General features: G+C 40.9%; 3 protein-coding genes across 4 annotated transcripts in view; 1 reads left to right on the forward strand and 2 right to left on the reverse strand.

Annotated features, from left to right (window-relative positions):
* The window catches only part of LOC139446577 (uncharacterized), a 69,792-nt gene extending 58,401 nt beyond the window's left edge, over window positions 1-11,391 (reverse strand). Inside the window, exons 1-6 of the mRNA XM_071227870.1 lie at window positions 11,214-11,391; window positions 7,952-8,014; window positions 7,306-7,407; window positions 6,397-6,507; window positions 3,323-3,421; window positions 2,516-2,623 (exon numbers count right to left, since the gene is read on the reverse strand). Of these exons, the coding sequence (XP_071083971.1) occupies window positions 2,516-2,623; window positions 3,323-3,421; window positions 6,397-6,507; window positions 7,306-7,407; window positions 7,952-8,014; window positions 11,214-11,391 (661 nt within the window). The remainder of the gene's footprint in view (window positions 1-2,515; window positions 2,624-3,322; window positions 3,422-6,396; window positions 6,508-7,305; window positions 7,408-7,951; window positions 8,015-11,213) is intronic.
* LOC139444756 (orexin receptor type 2-like) overlaps window positions 1-19,849 on the forward strand; it is a 149,320-nt gene that overhangs the window by 39,609 nt on the left and 89,862 nt on the right. The gene's annotated exons all lie outside the window — the stretch shown is intronic.
* Window positions 14,526-19,849, reverse strand: part of LOC139444757 (aminoacylase-1A-like) — a 36,751-nt gene continuing 31,427 nt past the window's right edge. Inside the window, exons 15-16 of the mRNA XM_071225699.1 lie at window positions 16,866-16,926; window positions 14,526-16,007 (exon numbers count right to left, since the gene is read on the reverse strand). Of these exons, the coding sequence (XP_071081800.1) occupies window positions 15,858-16,007; window positions 16,866-16,926 (211 nt within the window). The 3' untranslated portion in view covers window positions 14,526-15,857. The remainder of the gene's footprint in view (window positions 16,008-16,865; window positions 16,927-19,849) is intronic.

Raw genomic sequence — 19,849 nt, forward strand, 5'->3', positions numbered from 1 at the left:
AATAAAACATTTATCCATTTTATTGCCATCCCCTTCTCAGCTCGGGCAGCAAATACTCATCTCCTCATTAGATGAAATTAAAATACGTGGGGGCCCTATTATACTTTAAGTTTATTTCGAGGAATATATGTTTGTCAACGAATTGACACTGTGGTTTAACTGAAATATAGACCGTCTCCGTGGTCTAGTGGATAGAGCGTCAGCCTAGAGAGCGGAAGGTCCGGGGTTCGATCTCCGGCCTCGTCATACCAAAAGACGTTAAAAGATGTTACTTGTTATTACCCTGCCTGCGCTCGGCTTAAATGGATAAAGTAAGGACTGGTCGGCTCGGAGTCAGTATACTGTGTCTGAGTGGGGTATTCATGTTAAACTGCGGCATGGTATCTCAGTGGGCCAGCACCGCAAAAGTCTAGTTACGCGCATCTACACGTGTACACACGTCGCTATAGATAAAATAACCTTGAACGCGACGTTAAACTTATTTCACTTCACGCACCATAATTGCAATACTGTTGACAGCAGCGCTAAACTCATTCACACAACCTCTTGCCACAAACTTATCTACAGCAGCCGCCGTACACCGTTAATACACGGCAGTCGTATTAACTACGTAGATACCCTGATCAGCTAAAACAGACATAAATTCACGCAGATAGCAGAAGCTACTACGGATTTGTATAAATAAATGATTTTTTACCATCTCCTGGGCGTCAGGATTACTGACCCCCTATCACAGTAACCAAGTTCGTTTTAGTTTATGCAACAGCGCTTGTGTGTAATTGGGAAATGGGAAAGGAGATGTTGTGACATCGATGTGATATCGCCTAGTGATGGATACACGAGTACCGTTATGCACATGTTGCTAATAGGTCCGAGTGAAGAGATACATCATGCGCCGAGGCGTTGATCAACAAATGGCAGAAATAATCGTGTCGGCTTCATTATAGATGGGATGGGAGCTGTGGGGTTATGGAAACTGTATTAATCTACTGGTTGACAAATTACAGATTGCCACAGGCACTATTCCAGATGTAGAACCGAGGGCCTAAAAAAATAGGCGCAGTCATGGCTGCTACAATTAGACGGGTTGCTCAGCCGCCGAAGACAATGACTCGATATGCACAACTGATTTTTTGTCAGCAGCTCTGTTAAAATAATTTTGAATATGTGTCTTAGAATCTTACCGCCAGTGAGTCAGTGAGCTGGAGAGTGAGTATGGTTTTACTCCGCTTTTAGCGATATTTCTGCAATATCACGGCCGGGCACACCAGAAATGAGCTTCACACAGTATACTCATGTAGGGAATCGAACCCTGGTTTTCGGCGTGACGAACGCTTTAACCACTTGGCTACCCCATGTAGACAGAACGTTGTTAGAAAAAAGTAGCTCAGTAGCTCACCTGATTATGGTATTACAGTCACTACAACCGCTTCACAAGAGCGTGTTTGCTGGGCATATGTTATCGATTATTCAGAGTCTTTATTCATTCAAATATGATAAATATGATAAATTTGGATAATGTTTTGAAATGGCTATGACGCATTGAGTGAGTTGGGTTTAACTCCGCTTTTAACAGTATTCCAGTTATATCACGGCGTGTCAGCTTAATGTGGGAGGAAAGCCCGAAGTGATGCAGGTCTCAGACCTTTACCACTTCGGTGAAACCCACGAGCACGGGTATGGTGCTGACAAACCTAGAAACATAATCGGGGCGAACCGGGATTCGAACCCACAATCATAGGTTTCTGGCGTGCTCAAGGGACGCAACTCTGCACAGCGAATCACGGCGCTTTAGATGACTGGGCCACCCGTGACCCCCTCTATGACGCAGTAATGTTGATACACAGAACACACGTACAGCAACAAGATGCCTCCTCTTTCTTGATATTTAAGACATGACGAGTGTATTACAATTGTATCAGTTTCCTCTAGCTTATAAATGTGCATCCTAACGGGCAAATAAGTCTAAATAACGTATAGAATATTAAAATAACGTCAAATTAAGAACAAGACTCAAAATTCGTCAGCTAAAGTTCAGATATAAATTATCCATAATCACAACTTATCCCAAAAATATTCGAACACATTTAGCTGTCATCATAGATAGACGTAATGGAGCTTAATTCATGTTGGGAGATTGGGTAGCCTTGTGGTTAAAGCCCTCGCACGTCACGACGAAGGCCTGTGTTCGATTCCAAGAAGGTTACAATGTGTGAAGCCCATTTCTGGTGTCCTGGTATTGCTGGTATAAAAGCGGCGTAAAACCATACTCACTCACTCACGCCACAGAGATGCTGTACGCAGACATCCATGGCGAAACAACGTACAAATAGGTCACGACAGGTCATGACTCTTGACGGGTCCAACATGAAGCTAAAATGATATCACTTGACAAGGGCGGATCCGGCATTTTTTAAAGGGAGGTCAAAAATATCAAAATCCAAATCCTCTCCCAGAAAAATTGACTGCCGGACCCCCTGGATGCGGCTATGCTGGATAGGTCCACAAAACCAACCTGGATTGTCTGGAAAAAAGTCTGGACGTTTGCTTCCGAACGACTTTTTGGGTCCTCTTCCCCAATAGCCTGAGTTGGGCCGGAAGTCTGGGCCAGGCGTCTCAAACCCTGAAGGTCAAGGTCGAAATAAATTAATGTAATTTTTTTGGATGAAAGAGCAAATTTAGCACACTAAAGTACGTAGATAAGCATTCCTGTATCAACAGTTATTACATGTTATGGGAATTCGTTACCTATGGGATATGAACATTGATATTTTGCGTCAACAGATTCCATTGCTATACTGGTTGGTTGGTTGGTTGGTTGTTTAACGTCGCACTCAGCAATATTCCAGCTATATGACGGCGGTCTGTAAATAATCCAGTCTGGACCAGATAATCCAGTGATTAATATCATGAGCATCGATCCACGCAATTGGGATCGATGACATGCATCAACGAAGTCAGCCAGCCTGACCATCCGATCCCGTTAGTCGCCTTTTACGACAAGCATAGTCACCTTTTACGGCAAGCATGGGTTGCTGAAGACCTTTTCTACCCCGGAATCTTCAGGGGTCCATTGTTATACTGAACGCGACGTGGTAAACAGGGACATTCAAATTAGTCATAGTTATCACTGTGCGTAGAGACAACTAACGGGATCAGGTTCGCTGACTTGGTTGATGCATGTCATCGTATCCCAATTGCGTGGATCGATGCTCATGCTTTCAATCACTGGATTGTCCGGTCCGCCCTCACAAATCTGGAATATTGCTGAGAGTGGCGTCAAACAACAAACAAATAGACAAACAAACAAAACGTAGCTTACCGTCGATGCAGGTGTGTTTGGATGCCATGCTAAAGCAGGGCCCGCAACTCCCCATGTGGTTCATCGTGTCATACATGGCTGGCCCTATGTCTGACGCCCCTGGATCCGATATAGAATACAAACAAACCTTTAGCCAAATCACAATCGAATAGAATATGTAGGCCAACGTCAAAGTCCATATTGTTCTTGAGTGGCCTAACCACTCAAGTAGTCTGGAAACAAATAGGTCACCAGCACTCCATCCTTTTCGTAAAAGCCGTTTTAAGGGATCAGGTTGTCAGTTTCGAAGCGTGGTTGGTCATAATATCAACCACTGGTTTGTCTGGGCTAGACTCATCATTAACTACGCCGCACTCAGCAATATCCCAGCTATATGACGGCGGTCTTTAAATAATCTAGTCTGGACCAGACAATCCGGTTGACACCATGAGCATCGATCCACGCAATTGGGATACGATGACATGCATCAACCAAGTCATCGAGTCTGACCACTTGATCCCGTTAGTCGCCTCTTATGACAAGCATAGTCGCCTTTTACGGCAAGCGTGGATTGCTGAAGACCTATTCTACCCCGGATCTTGACGGGTTAATTCAGAATGACCTACATTTATCGTGGATGGGACCCTCCAGCTGCTAGACGTGTGCCCCCACCTGTCAAACTTCAACTTAATGAGATTCTCGTTTCCGTTAATTTGGGTCTCACTTCCGGTTTTTGATTTTCATTAACAGATTTATTTCATCTTTTATCGTAACGGTGGAAAATCAAAGCAAATCTTGAAGTATCTGGTTTACTGAATGGATAAAGCTGTCATACCGCTTACTTGGGAGTAGACCAACATTCACATACGAAGTAGCTAGCCATAAATTGAAGTGGTTTGCAAGCGCCCACCGCCCAATTGAGGTACGGAACACGTCATTAACGTCAACATCGATCAACGACGTCAGTGTGCGATGGCTCAGTATGTCAGCCAGGTCATCGTTTCAAAAAACGACGTTCCAATACCTGTACTTATAAATTAACAACATAAGCGGCTCTTCGATTTGTTTGTATGATTGCAGAGCTATATAGATAAGCTTTTGGTTATTTTGGACCGCCTCCGTGGTCTAGTGGTAGAGCGTCCGCCCGGAGAGCGGAAGGTCCGCAGTTCGATCCCCGGCCGCGTCATACCAAAAGACGTTAAAAGATGGTACTTGTTGTTACCCTGTCTGGCGCTCGGCATTAAGGGGTTAAAGCAAGGACTGGTCGGCTCGGAGTCAGTATACTGTGTCTGAGTGGGGTATTCATGTTAAACTGCGGCATGGTATCTCAGTGGGCTAGCACTATATATCGGCATCAGTCCGGACTGGCACACACACACACACACACACACACACAGTTGCTATATAAGCGCAATAGTCTTGGACGCGACATTAAACCCAATTTCACCTCACATTTGGTTATTTTGGGGTATTTTACCCAGGGGTTTTATTGATTGGCTATCCACAAGTTTTAGACGGTATTCAAATTTTATTTACCCACCTGTTTCTTGACATTTGGGTATTTAACTAAAAACCTGTATCGTAACAATCCCTGTAGACCATTTAAAACTATGTGAATAGAAGTAGACCCGTCTGCATCTGCTTGCGGCTCCCTTTCCGGGAAGCCATTTTTTCAATCTCATTAAAATCAGATCTTAGTTCTTGCTATCGCTAAACAAAGATCTGAGGACAACCCATAACGGGTCACGTCAGAACGACCTTTCATCCAACCTATCACAGCGTCGCTTTCCAGATCATGAAAGTGACAGTCGGAATGTGTTTTCTGATCATGCAACCACGAAATATTTAACACGGGGTATTCCGAACGAGGGGTTTTATGATTATATCCATACAATCTAGGCCATCTATAAGCCATTCCAGAATGTTCTTCTAATCAGTTTAAAATTTTAATCGAGAATGCGTCAAAATATGTTTCGAAACGCAGTCGCCAGTTGGAAACTAGTGTCGTAAAGTTCGAGAAAGCTGCCTTCTGATTGGCTAATGTCGATTTCTTGCCAGTCATTTCATTGGTCGGTCAAAATTAACGAAAGGTCGTTCTGACGTTACTCTTAATGGGATGTCCTCATATCTTTGTTTAGCGGTAGCGAAAACTAAGATCTGATTTTAATGAGATTGCTATTTTTTGTTTAAAGTCCATTAAACAATTTGCATATGTTTATCATCGATTTAATTTTGGATAGTCTGCACATTCAGAGAAACATAAGTTGTGACATTTCATTGACAAAATTTCCTAAAACGTGAAAAACTATTTCCATGCGCATGTAGCCTTTGTTTACATTGGTTGTATGACTTTTATGTTCTTTTATCGAAGCCTTGTGGGTAGCTGGCGATAGGGTCACTTTGATGTGTAAAAATACAAGGGTCCATTGATACGTTCTGTGCCTCCCGCAGAAGGAGATGCGTAATATTCTAGCATGACATTGATGAATGCTTGATTCTGATTGGTTAAAAAGAGGTTTCCTTTTTGCTACGGAAACCCCTTTCACATATATTAAGCCTTTTCACACAAAAAATGTGCGCAAAGCATACATATCGATTCATAAAAAAAATCTCCGACGATCGATCGCCCCCATATAAACTGTAAAACGAATCTTTATTTCCTCTAAAACACGATGGGTCTCTAATACACACCGAGTCAAGGGCTCTCGCGAAATTAATAGACGGCGTAGCGTCAAATTGAGGAAATACGTTAGTTTGATATCGGATGTTTGGGGCGTTCTAGGCCGCAACCCTGACTGCTTCGATGATGACATTAAAAGATTTAACGAAGGCATGTCTTTTGCATACAAATAAAATATTTATGAAACCGTTAGAGAAATGTTCTATGGTGACCAGAATCAGAACAATTTAAGCTATCTCATTGAAATAACCGACAATGAAAGTAAAATATAACATAACAAAAGTTAGTGACGAGGTATATCAACAAAAAGTCAGTTTGTTTCCTGTGACAAGTCAATCCACAAAGCAAGGGTCGCACCCTTTCCTGGTTAAAAAAGAATGAAGGAAGAAGAGCTCTAGAAGAGCTGATGTCTAACCTTTCTGCTCGAGGCAGCTCTTGCCAACTCGGCCCTTGAGGGTGACGGTTCGATGGTTCCAGATAAGGTTCTCCCCACACGTGTAATCAGCCGGGCCGGGGTACCAGGTTGCTGGGGGACGAGATGCTTAAACCTTTAACTATTAATCCGGTACAAATGTGTTTAACGTGAAACGTGGGCTAACCACTTGCTCTAAACACGTGGATATTTTTGGATATTATTTATGATGACTTGTACAGGTATATTTACTGAATGAGTATGTAAAAAGATCAAATCGAATCAAATTTGAAGTAAATACAAAATAACCAAGCCAACTTGAAATTATTTACTGTGATGAAATATTGAAATTGTTGTATTGTATGAATATCTGTTTGAATATGTACTTAGCAATGACAGACACATACAACCAAGAATTTACCAAGTGATTGAACTGGTTATAAATAGTACTCAACACTGGGGGGCGGTCGGGTAGCCTAATGGTTAAAGCGTTCGCTCGTCACGCCGAAGACCCGTGTTCGATTCCTGACATGGGTACAATGTGTGAAGCCCATTTCTGGTGTCCCTCGACGTGATATTGCTGGAATATTGCTAAAAGCGGCGTAAAACCATACTCACTCACTACTCAACACTGCTGGTGAAATTAATTAACAACAAATAAAAGACACCAGTCACTTCTAGTTATTTAATGGATGACGGTCGGGTAGCCTAGTGGTTAAAGCGTTCGCTCGTCACGCCGAAGACTCGGGTTCGATTCCCTACATGGGTACAATGTGTGAAGCCAGTTTCTGGTGTCCCCCGCCGTGATGTTGCTGGAAGCGGCGTAAAGCCACACTCACTCACTATTTAATATATGGTTTATTGTCTGTGATATGTTAAATATCAGTGTAAGTTTAGGTAGAAATTATTTACGTGTATGTTTCTTCAGTTTCCCGACCAGCGAGTACTGCGGCGGTGACTTCCTGGTCAGGTCAATCTTTGGCGTGTAGTCCGCAGGCCCAGGCACATGGTCGCCTGCAGCAGACATAGGGACAGTAGAAAAACAGAGTTAGATGTATTGAATAGCTTGCAGATCAACTACACAACAAAGCTTTTCTCTATATTTTGACAGATTGGCATTTAGCGTATAGCATCTACCCGAGGCAAGGGCGTTTAACTGACTTAACGTTTTATAGGAAGTTCACTCCCTTGCCTCGGGAAGATGGCGTATAGTTGTCGTGGTGATTACTGATCGTTACCACCATCTTCAGAAAGTATAATCGCAATGTCTCCAATAATAATAATGATAATAATAATAATAATCCTCATCATTATCACCATAAGAGAAATATCGAAATACAGAGGCGCCTTTGTGATGCAGTATCGTCATTCCAATTTTTATCATCATCATCATCATCATCATCATCATCATCACAAATACTACAGTACAATGTATCTTAATCCATGAAGCATTTTCAACAACATCGCAACCATCATCTGCAGCAACATCAGTAAAATCGAAGTGCCACATTATCCTGCGTGATGAAATATCACTACTATATCTTTAGGAAAGCATTACCGAGGCTTGTGAGCGGCTTTCCCCCCGGTGGTACGATGTAGTGCCCCATCGGCGTCCGATTGACTGGAAACAGTAAACAAACATCGGTTTAATCAAACACTATATTTTCTTATCATGGAGACCGCGTCTACACGTGGGGTGATATTAGAATAATGATGCCACTGTCATCATACGTTCTCGTGCTCGCAGGTGGCAGAGTTCCGTCCCTTTGGCAGGAAAGAAACCTATGATCGTGAGTTCGAATCCCGTTTCGCTGGGTTTGTCAGCACCATGCCCGTGCTTGTGGGTTTCACCAAAGTGGTAAACATCTTAGACCCGCATCACTTCGGGCTCTGTTGATTCTGTTTGCCGAAGGTTACCGCGATTATACTGTTTCACCACTTAGTGTAAATGTATCTCGTTGGCAAATTGAAAGCTTGTTTTTTTGTTGGTTGTTTAACGCCGCACTCAGCAATATTCCAGCTATTTGACGGCGGTCTGTAAATTATCGAGTCTGTTCCAGACAATCCAGTGATTGAAGTCATGAACATCGATCTACGCATCGATCTACACTAGTCTAGCTCCACCTTAAAGGGGCACTGATCTAACGCCATTCCCCGGACTGGTTGTTGCCTTTGTTATTGTTTTTTCCCCCGTGAGTACCCGGATGATAAGCAACGCAACTGAGCGTGACCAGAGACTGGGCTACCGTCTGCAAGGACAGCTAAATAAACTTGGAGGCTGGAGGCAATATTTATTTTACGCATTTTTGCATAAACACTGATTGGTTAACTGTGATCTATAAAGATTCGACAAAGGGCGCATATTAAATAATTTCTTCAGCCTAAACAAACAGACAAAAAGAACGGCGGAGCTCATCGGAAGTCGTCATTTGGAAATACCCCAGATGGTTATAGTTTAATACTAAAAAAAGTATCCATGCAGTGAAAGCATTTTCGGATTTCGGATTGCGTCGATAATACGATTACTACTCCCTTGTTGTCATCCACGTTTTCTCGTATAACCCTACACTTGTGTATTTGTCGTCATTCACTTGATGCTCAGTTAATGAATTTATCACAGGTACAATTAGTGGTAGCACCACTTAGATTACCTGACAAAGGTTCTCATTTGGCATTTATTGTGTCTGGGGTAATTATTCAATCTAAATCCAGGTTTGAAGTGAGGTTATGTAATATGCACGTGGTAGCCCAGCAAGAGATGAATGATCAGTTGATTTACTTTTTTTTTGTAAATCAACGGATCGTTCCTAGTCATCAAAGGATTAACAGAAAATACGTTGATTGATTAATCACTGTTATCTTGCACAGTGGATATGTCAAAAGTGAGTGTTTACATGTCTAGGTTTACTAAAACAAAGGGAATACACTCATATCATGGCGTGAAGTGCCGATGTAAAAACAACATACAATTTGTTCAAAGGGTTAACTGATAATACGTTGATTGGTTGCTCATTGTTATCAAACTCAATGGATTTTTTAGGAACCGTCGACGTAATGAAAATAGTTGTCACGTGGCCTTTCTCAGCCTAACCTTGAGACTTGACACCCGAAACGATATATATCTTTTAGAATATTTGATAGTTACAGAGACACGTGACATCGAATAAGTTATTTTGTATGGCTGCAGACGAGTGGGATATTATTCCTTTGTGTGGATATTCACGGATACATTCCTCGAATAAGGAAGCTGCCTATTTATACACATAAATTTGGTAAGTTGTAATTATGGTATTTGCATTTTGTTTTCCTTCATTTGAACCGATTCGTTCTTGTTTTTCTACGTCTTGGTTGGGAAATTCTTCAATGCGGGATAGACGTTGTTTTCACAGGTCATTTCCTTTGTAAGCGAGTATAGATTACCGTCAATTTGTAAAATGTGATTCTCTCAGGCAATTGATAAAATGTGTAAATATTTCAGTCATTTTGACTAAAAAATATATCCAGATTGATTAAGACGATCAAAAGGGCCTACAAACATCACAACAGATTATTATGTAGGATTAGAAGCCAAACAACATAGAAATGTACTTTCCAACGTAACATTTTCAGTCTCTTGGTGATGACATTAAACATCCAAATGTTTGGAATTCGTTATCATAATAATACAGATGGAAATGTTTTTCAGTCACTTTGTAAAATAACTGAATATTTAGACGTTTAATAAATATGTTACACATTTGACAGTAAAAAAATATACACACTATAAAAAAAACAATGCTCAGGTGAAATATTTACTTTGTGTTGCAAGTCTAAATAGTGTAAACGAAAATCGCAAAATTACCAAGCAAGTGACTTATCAAAACTTCGTCACCATTACCGATGCTACCCACAAAGATGCCTACATTTCCTTATTATCTCGAAAACTGTATTTCATTTTGTTGATCAATGTGACCATACGCTCTGATTACTACCGGCATCCATAAAAGTGACTAATGCGCTTACGAATGGCGCAACAGAGGTCGCGAGCTAGTCTAGATTTCTGCTTTACATCCGGGTACTCACTGGGAAAAAACAATAACAAAGGCAACAACCAGTCCCGGGGAATTGCGTTAGATCAGTGCCCCTTTAATATCATAGGAGAAAGCGGAACACGGTTGAATGGTGGTCAGTCACGAAGATAAAAAAAATCCATATGTGATCAATAACATAACGAATTGTGATGAAATTTTTTTGATGAAATAGCGATAGCAAGTGGTAAAAATCTTCCATACTCAAAGTTAATCTTTATTACAAAAACATCGAACTCAAGACCGATATAAAGTTCAACACTCAACACGTACAAAAAATTATGCCTGACGAGGCCTCGTGGTAAATCAGTGGAATTAGGAATTTTAGTTTCCAAAACCACAGGGAATAGTGTAGAAAAAAATAATATAAGATCTAAAAAACATGTTTTGAAGTGATCTCAAGCACAAAATGCAAAATTGTCTAACGGGTGAAATGAAAAAGAAATTAAAGAAATTAAAAAGAGTACAGAAAACTAGGGTTATAACGAACTCAAGGGGACCACTATTTTTAGTTCGTTATAACCGCAGTTCGTTATATGCATATATATACAGCAAATATAAGCAAATTGCCGGGACCAAAAAACAAGTTCGTTATATCTGTAAGTTCGTTATAAGCGTGTTCGTTATAAACGTAGTTTACTGTAATTGAAAAGTGAAAGGATTGCTTCTTTCCATCAATAGAGAGGAAAATAATGCTCGTCAAGTTTTAAGGGTCGTAATTAAAGACGGTCAGCCACATGCTACTTTACCCACGTTTCAGAGGCGGCAAGGGTCCTTCCGGTGAGTAGTAGAGATCTTCCGTTCGGCCAAAACTGGGGTCGGGGTTCTTCGCGCCCTTGCTGGCTTCGGGGCTTTGGGGTGTCTTGGGGGCACTAATTGTCTTCATAATTGTCGATTCTGTCTTCGACTGTTTCATGTCTTCGTCCGACATGGTTGCTGGCTACTTGACCGCCCCGTGCTGAGACGTCCTTTATTATGACGTCACAGAAGGGTTTCACTAGGCCAGGCGCATCATGACGTGGCGTCATCGTATTGGTTGAAAATGGAACGTGGTCATCTTTGATTTGTTTATTTTTTGTACTTTTTGTTGAAAAAGATTTGGGCATCTTTATCCCCTGCCACGGATTGGGGCGGGGTATTTAGAACGGAGTCCGTCGGTCTGTCTTTCGTCCGCTTCTCAAAGTGGACAAATTTTCTATAAAAAAGTATCTAAGTTTGTGAAATTATTTTCTTTTTGATATTGGTCATGGTCTAAAAATGAGTTCGATAATTGGTGTCTTGATCATTTTTTACAGAGTTATGGCCCTTCCTGCGTGTTTTTCAGCTTCGTGCATAATGCGTGAAAGTTTTCTCAGAAACAACTGTAGTTATTTACATGATTGATTCGAATGTATATATCGGAAATATTGTCAAGAATGAGTTCGAGAATTAGTGCCGTAAATGGTTTTTTTTCCAATGTTATGGTGCTCCATGCCAATCAACTAAGTGCATAGTGTTTGCAATGGGACAAGTTTTCTCAGAAACCACTGAAGTAACATGAATGAAAGTTTACATGCTTATCTTAGAGATGCAGTGATAGAAGCTCATGTTGTCAATCACTGAATTATTTACAGGCCGTCGTCATATAGCTGGAATATTTCCGAGTGCGGTGTAAAGCAACAAACAAACAATCAAAGCTAAAGATAAAGATTTATTGGACATAATCCAAACTTGACCGTTTAGTACATCTTCAGTATAAATAATAACTTCACGGTTGACGTAAAGCTTGGGATATGTCGCCGGTTTGAACATAGTTTCAATTACATCACGGCGTGTCTGCTTAATGGAAAAAAACGGAATTGATGCAGGTCTAAGGACCTAATCGCAGACTCTTAATCATAATAATTTTGAAACATATTCCAACGTGACAAAATTTACACACTAATTTGCAACCCACCCACCCAGTGGCTGAATTGGTGGTAAGTAATCAGTGCCAACAGACTATCGATAAATTTCACAGGGGGTGACACATTTCATTCCCAGGGATTCGGTAATATTTTAAGAAAATTGACGTGCTTGCAGATAAATATTTGGAAATAATATGCAGGGATGACCGAAACAACTTTATTTAAAATATGTAAAAGCTTTGAATCCATGTATCTATTATATATCATGGGAATAACATTTTTGCTAAATAGATGACGTCACATTTCTTTCCTTACCAAATATAACAAAACTTATAATTTGATTAGAAACTTTAGTTGTGCTTGTCATTTTTCGTAATAATTTCACATTTTTTTCTTGTATACTCACGGGTCGCTTTGTAAAAAAACTGCACAAAAATATAACCTAAGATCGGATCCACGTGCCTTTCCGGTGGTCAAATTTTTAACTTCGGATCGTAATTTATCGGCGACGAACGTGTGCCATTTGGGTCTTGAAATTCGGATACCTTATGAAATCCGAATAATATGTGAAGAATAGCGAGTTGTGCCGACGAAATGACTGAATACGGCAATGGGTAACGATGATCCGGACATTCTGCCCACTAGCGAAGCGTATTTCATAACTTGCACACCCTACATCTCCTGAACGCGCGCTCATTGTGGTTTAGGTTAGTTAGGGTTGCAGCGTTCGCCAAGGCTTTGTAGTATATGTACATGTATGTATGTATGTGTATGTGGCAATGCAACCGAGCGCCATAGCTGGGTAGGCATATTAAAGGGATCCGAAAGTACCATAAATTCGTCCACTATTTCTGAAATTACTAACCGCATTCGTCATCCAAGGTGTGCGATGTATCAAATCAACCTTAAACGCAAGACTTTACCTAAGCGCCTTAGCAGTTCTTACGTGCATGCTGCATTCCTCGATTCGATCCGAATGTAGGCAGTTTCCGCCCCTCAGATGAGCATATATTATACATGTTTTGGGCTCTTCTCGGCACGGTCTACCTGTCATTCCTATTGGTAAATTGAATAATCTTTTCATTGTGCAAGGGATATCCTCCGAGAGTTGAAAGGACTGTTATAAAAACAACAACATAGCACTAAAATTGAGGGTCTAACAGTAATCTGCTTGGGATGTTTTAATAGAAGTTGGTTTTAATGGGGCTTTGACATTTCCAGTGATAACTGCTTGTCAGCTTACTGAGTAGAAAGCTTGAAGTAGTGATGCAGGTCTCAGACGTTTACCACTTTGGTGAAAAGCACCTGAGTCTCGCTGACTCAGTTGATGCATGTCATCATATCCCAATTGCGTGGATCGATGGTCAGGATGTCAATCACTGGATTGTGTGGTCCACACTCGATTATTTACAGACTGCAGTCATATAACTGTAATATTGCTGAGTGCAGCGTTAAACAGCAAGCAAACCAAACATAACAAGCGCAAAACTGGGATTTGAACCCATCATAGGTTTCTGGCATACCCAAGGGATGCAACTCTGTAATGTTGAATGACCCTTGCGACTGGGTTCTGTCTTAGTTCGAACGGGCATCCTAAAACAATTGTCAACTTGTTGCGTAATGGTTCACATTCATTTATCCATATATTATAAATATTTCAGACAATTTAAAGCACATCGGGACCTGCGGAATTGTACAGTATGACTGAAGACGTCTAACTATGTCTTGGGTATATTTTTAGATGCAAGACATATGTTAAATCAAAAATTATTTCTGAGGGATTCTTTGACGAAGAAGAAATCATTCGCACATTCTGATTGGTTTGTCATATTTTTGTTCATAACATTCATGGATGGGGGACGAGTCTTCTTGCAGGTTACGGAAAGGGGCGAGTGGTGACGAATGCTTTCAACAGTGTCATGCATAGCTAAACTGGCAGACTTGATCTTCTGGGGTGTGTGCGATTTAAAAAAAATATATCTCTTCCCGGAAATGAAGAAAAAAACAAACCAGCCAGCAAAGAGAAACGTTTAAACACTTTCAGCATCCATTGCTGACTCCCATCACCGTGGAAGAAAATGCTAGAAAAAGACAGATACTTTAAAAACTATTTATTTCCATGTTCAAATATAAGTAGGAAATATCAGGAAATATCAAATAACATAATTTGTTCAATTGGTAAATATTGCAACAATTCCAATACAATCATCCCTGAAATATCATTCAACTCATTCTGTACATACATATACAAATAAAACTATGTTTTTGTACAGTACTTCATTTGTTTAGTTTCTAGCGTGACCTTCTTACATGAAGTAACCATGGCAACCATGTCAGATAACCATGGCAACCATGTCCGATAACCATAACCTTTGCTATCTGTGATCAAAATCTTTGGTGTTGTTTGTTTGTTTAATGCTGCACTCAGCAATATTCCAGCTATATGATGTCAGTCTGTACATAATTTCGTCTGGACCAGACAATCCAGTGATTGATATTGCGAGCCACGGCCCATGTCATGACACGCTATCAACTTTGCGATTAGTTGATTGGCAATAATTTTACATAATTTCATTCCAATAATGACTCAGATTAAATAAAGAAGTTCATGTCAATATTTTCTTGACATACTTGTATCACTAGGCACTGTATTGAGATTTTCTAAGTAAAAAAATATTAAAAATATATTAGATTTTTAAACTGTATACTGTCAAGTCCTGTTAATGCGACATGCTTGGTTGCATATGATTATGTCGGATTAACGAGTATGTCGGATAAACGAAATTAAGTAGTATCAACGTTCATGATCGAAAACCGAAACTACAGGAAAGATAACGATACAAACACTAATTGTTCATTAATTGTTTATGGTTAAGCAAGTTTTTCTCTGCAGCCGTTGTAAATGCAGCTACCAGCCGAATTGTCTTGCATGAAAACACGGGCTGTGTACTTGCGGGCAGATGACCACGGAGTATGCTGATCATTGTGTCAGATTAACGAGACTGATTAATGCGTGATTTCGGTAATTCGCTGCAAATTAGGTGTGTCGGAGTCGGAGTGTCGACTGTCGGATTAATGGGTTTAAATAGCACTGATTTAATCGGTTCCCATCATTAGTGTCGGATGAAGCCGATCGTCGGATTAACGAGTGTCAGATTAACAAGACTTGACTGTAGTTCTAAATCCATGTCAGAAACAAAAACCAATGTAGTAGGTTTGTTAATACAGATTTCTAAATAAAACCCAAAACAAACTTAACAAGCTGAAACCATAAAATTGCATAATTGATGAGGATACTATGCTAGCATGACCAGCACCAAAACATAGATCTGCCTAAATAATACCTAAATAGTTTGACTAAATAAATCTGCATATTACAGTATTCAAACCACTGAAGTACATCGGTGAGACAAGGGCTGTTCTTTCCTCCAAACAAGGCTAAATGCCACAGATAACACGTGCACTGTCTGTCTGCTTGGCATGGGAAACACTCGAGCAATGAGTCCCCCTTTTAGGCTGTGACGTTGGCGAGGGCAGGGATGATCTCGTAGTAGATGTCGATGCCGCGCAGGAAGACCTTCTCGTTGAGGAACTCGTTGTGGTCATGCAGCAAGATGGGGGTGTGGTTCATGGGGGAGAATCCCAGGGCGGGGATGCCACACTGGAAAGGGGGTACAATTACAGGTGTATTCAAATGGGGACAGGGTGAAACAGTCATGGTCATATAGTGAAATTGTTCTTATGAAAATGGGCTGATTCTATGTGGTGGTGATTAATGATGACAATATTTATTTTATGTATGTTTGTAGTATCATTTTATTCCTAATTCATAAAAAAAGTGGAGATGGACAAATAACAATATTATTTTACTATGTTTTCTGATTGTATATGGTTGAATATGAAAAACGCAACACAAAAAAGAACCCATTCTCAAATCTGCCCCACCCTCTACCTTACCTGCCCCCACCTCTCTACCCAACCTGACCCCACCATCAAACCTGCCCCACCCTCAAACCTGCCCCACCCCTCTACCCAACCTGCCCCACCCTCAAACCTGCCCCACCCCTCTACCCAACCTGACCCCACTCTCAAACCTGCCCCACCCCTCTACCCAACCTGACCCCACTCTCAAACCTGCCCCACCCCTCTACCCAACATAACCCCACCCTCTACCCAACATAACCCCACCCTCAAACCTGCCCCACCCCTCTACCCAACCTGACCCCACCCTCAAACCTGCCCCACCCCTCTACCTAACATAACCCCACCCCTCTATCCAACATAACCCCACCCTCAAACCTGCCCCACCCCTCTACCCAACCTGACCCGACCGTCAAACCTGCCCCACCCCTCAACCCAACACGACCCCATCCTCTTTCCAACATAACCCAACCCTCAAACCTGCCCCACCCCTCTACCCAACCTGACCCTCAAACCTGCCCCACCCCTCTACCCAACCTGATCCTCAAACCTGCCCCACCCCTCTACCCAACATGACCCCACCCTGACCCAAACCCACCTCTCTGGTGAACCTGCTGTCTGTGCCGGCAGGGAAGATCTCCGTCCTATACTCCACCCCCCTGAAACAACAATACAGCAGAAGGTAATGTTACATTGTTATTTGAACAGAAAGAACTCAAGAGAAAATATCGACTTTCCCTTCAGAGCAAATTGATCCCCACAGAGACATAATCTTGACTTCCTTTACATAAATTATGCTTGGCTGTAAATTATCAGATCTTAACCATATATATCTGAATTGTCCATAAATTTACATATTTGGTCAAAATATAAATAAAAGTATCATTAAAATGATGTTTTTCTTGCCTCCAGTTTGACCATGTGGATGGTTATATTTTTTATTTTATTTGCATTAGTAGGACTGCTATATTACCAAGCAGAGCCGTTAAGAGAGGCAGTGCTCAACTGGTTCTTAAATGTTTTCCTGAAGTTTAATGTTAACATCAATCTCATTAAAATCAGATCTATGTTCTATCTACCGTTACAGGTCACGTCAGAATGACCTTTTGCGAACTTTGACCGACCAATGAAATGACTGACGAGAAGACGACATTAGTCAGTCAAAAAGCAACTTGCTCAAGCTTTACGACAGTAGTTTCAAAATGGCGACTTCAAAATTATCGATAAAAAATTTAAAAACTGAACCAAAGAAAATTTTGGATTGTCTAATAGATGGCCGTGATTGTATAGCAGTACTTCCCACTTGGTATGGAAAGTGAGGTGAAATTGGGTTTAACGTTGTGTCAAAGATTATTGCACCTATATAGCGGTGTGTGTGTGTGTGTGTGTGTGTGTGTGTGTGTCTCTGTGTGTGTGTCTGTCTGCTTGTACTAGTCCAGACTGATGCCGATTTATAGTGCTAGCTTAACAACATTATCCAAATGAAGTCGGAGATAGACGATGAATTTGGCAGAAATGGTCGTACAGCCCGCAACTGTCATTCGAAATACCGTGTGATAACCTCTTGAGGTTGCACGATTAGAAAACACATTCCAACTGTGACTTGTCCGATTTGGTAAGACATGCTCTGATTGGTCGAAAGAAAGGTCATTCTGACGTGACCCGTAATGTGTTGTCATGAGAACTAAGATCTGATTTTAATGATATTTTGTGTTGAATACGAATCATTTCATGTGTAGCATGTAATAATGTATGTTTCATGTCTCTTTCCAAAAGGTGGCTATAAAATGTAAAATAAAATGAATAATAATGATGATAACAACAACAACAATAATAATAAAGTGGATTTTGGGAGAGCGCCAATTCCATTCATTTGCATGCTTGTAGCGCCAACATTAATTACCCAGGGCAATGTATCAGTGTGCACACAATTTTCATTCTCAGCTCCCTAGGGAGTACACTAACTACGTAAGTTGCTTTGTGAGACGCTAGAAGGTTTACAGTCCTATTACCATCTCATTCTACCGGGTACCCATTTTACAGCTGGGTGAACAGAGGCACACTTCGAACAAAGTCACATGCTTAAGGGAGCTGTGAAGATTCCGGGGTAGAATAGGTCTTCAGCAACCCATACTTGCCGTAAAAGGCGACTATGCTTGTCGTAAAAGGCGAATATGCTTGTCGTAAAGGGCCACTAACGGGATCGGGTGGTCAGGCTTGCTGACTTGGTTGATACATGTCATCGATTCCAACTGCGTGGATCGATGCTCATGATGTCAATCACTGGATTGTCTGGTCCAGACTCGATTATTTTACAGACCGCCGTCATAGAGCTGGAATATTGCAGAGTGCGGCGTTAAACAACAAACAAACAAACAAACACTTGCTTAAGGAGGTGCCACATGTGCTTAAGTGTGGCAGGACCAAACCCTAGAAACTCTCAGGTATGAAGCTCATGTTGCCTTACTTACGACCATAAGTATAACTCTAATGACGTTGTGTTCCGTCATGTCCGTAACAAAGTCCTTGAATTAAACGCCCTTACAATTGTGGGGACATCCGTCACTTCAAGCAGCAATTATTTATCATTACTACATGTACTGAATGGGGCCCCTTACGAGAATAACTCGGATTGATTGCTCAAATAAATGGACTGCACTTTGTAGCCACATTGTTCAGCCATAAATGTATCAATAAATCATTGCTGATCGGAGAACTGTTGGCTGGAATTTGTCAATATATTGTCAGAGATCCAATCTCGTAATTAAAGCGGGAAACACGGCTCCATGTTCGGGTGGGCGACATGTCAGGGTGTTACGTCATGGGCAAATACTTCAGCAGAGTGGCCCAACAATAGCTATTGATCTTGTACATTGGCTGGCTGAGTGAAATTGATTAGGGACTGATTTCATTGGCAGCTGGTACGACCTGACTTGACAAAACATGGCCAAATATTGATATATACGATCAAATTATGCAATGTTTGATTCAGAAGGTTTATGGCTGATTTAGTTCCAGAAATTTTGTTGTTGGAGTGTTTGATTAAGATTTGAGGCTTTGTTGTGAGAAGTGTTTGATTCAGATTTGAGGCTTTGTTGTTGGAGTGTTTGATTCAGAGTCCGGGCTTTTGTCGCGAGAAGTCGAAAAGTTTGATTCAGATTGCAGACTTTTTCATGAGAAGAAAGGCTTTTTGTTATCATGTGATTGAGGACTTTTGTCATGAAAATTATTTCAATCACATATTTGATTCTTGACTTTTTATCATTAGAAGTGTTTGATTCAGATGTGAGGCAGTAGTCAGTAGAAGTGTTTGATTCAGATGTAAGGCAGTAGTCAGGAGAAGTGTTTGATTTAGATGTAAGGCAGTACTCATTAGAAGTGTTTGATTCAGATGTAAGGCAGTTGTCAGGAGAAGTGTTTGATTCAGATGTAAGGCAGTAGTCAGTAGAAATGTTTGATTCAGATGTAAGGCAGTTGTCAGTAGAAGTGTTTGATTCAGATGTAAGGCAGTACTCAGGAGAAGTGTTTGATTCAGATGTAAGGCAGTAGTCAGTAGAAATGTTTGATTCAGATGTAAGGCAG

The sequence above is a fragment of the Haliotis cracherodii genome, unplaced genomic scaffold (genome assembly GCF_022045235.1).
Source record: "Haliotis cracherodii isolate W230 unplaced genomic scaffold, xgHalCrac1.p SCAF_6, whole genome shotgun sequence".
NCBI classification, from domain to species: Eukaryota; Metazoa; Mollusca; class Gastropoda; order Lepetellida; family Haliotidae; genus Haliotis; species Haliotis cracherodii.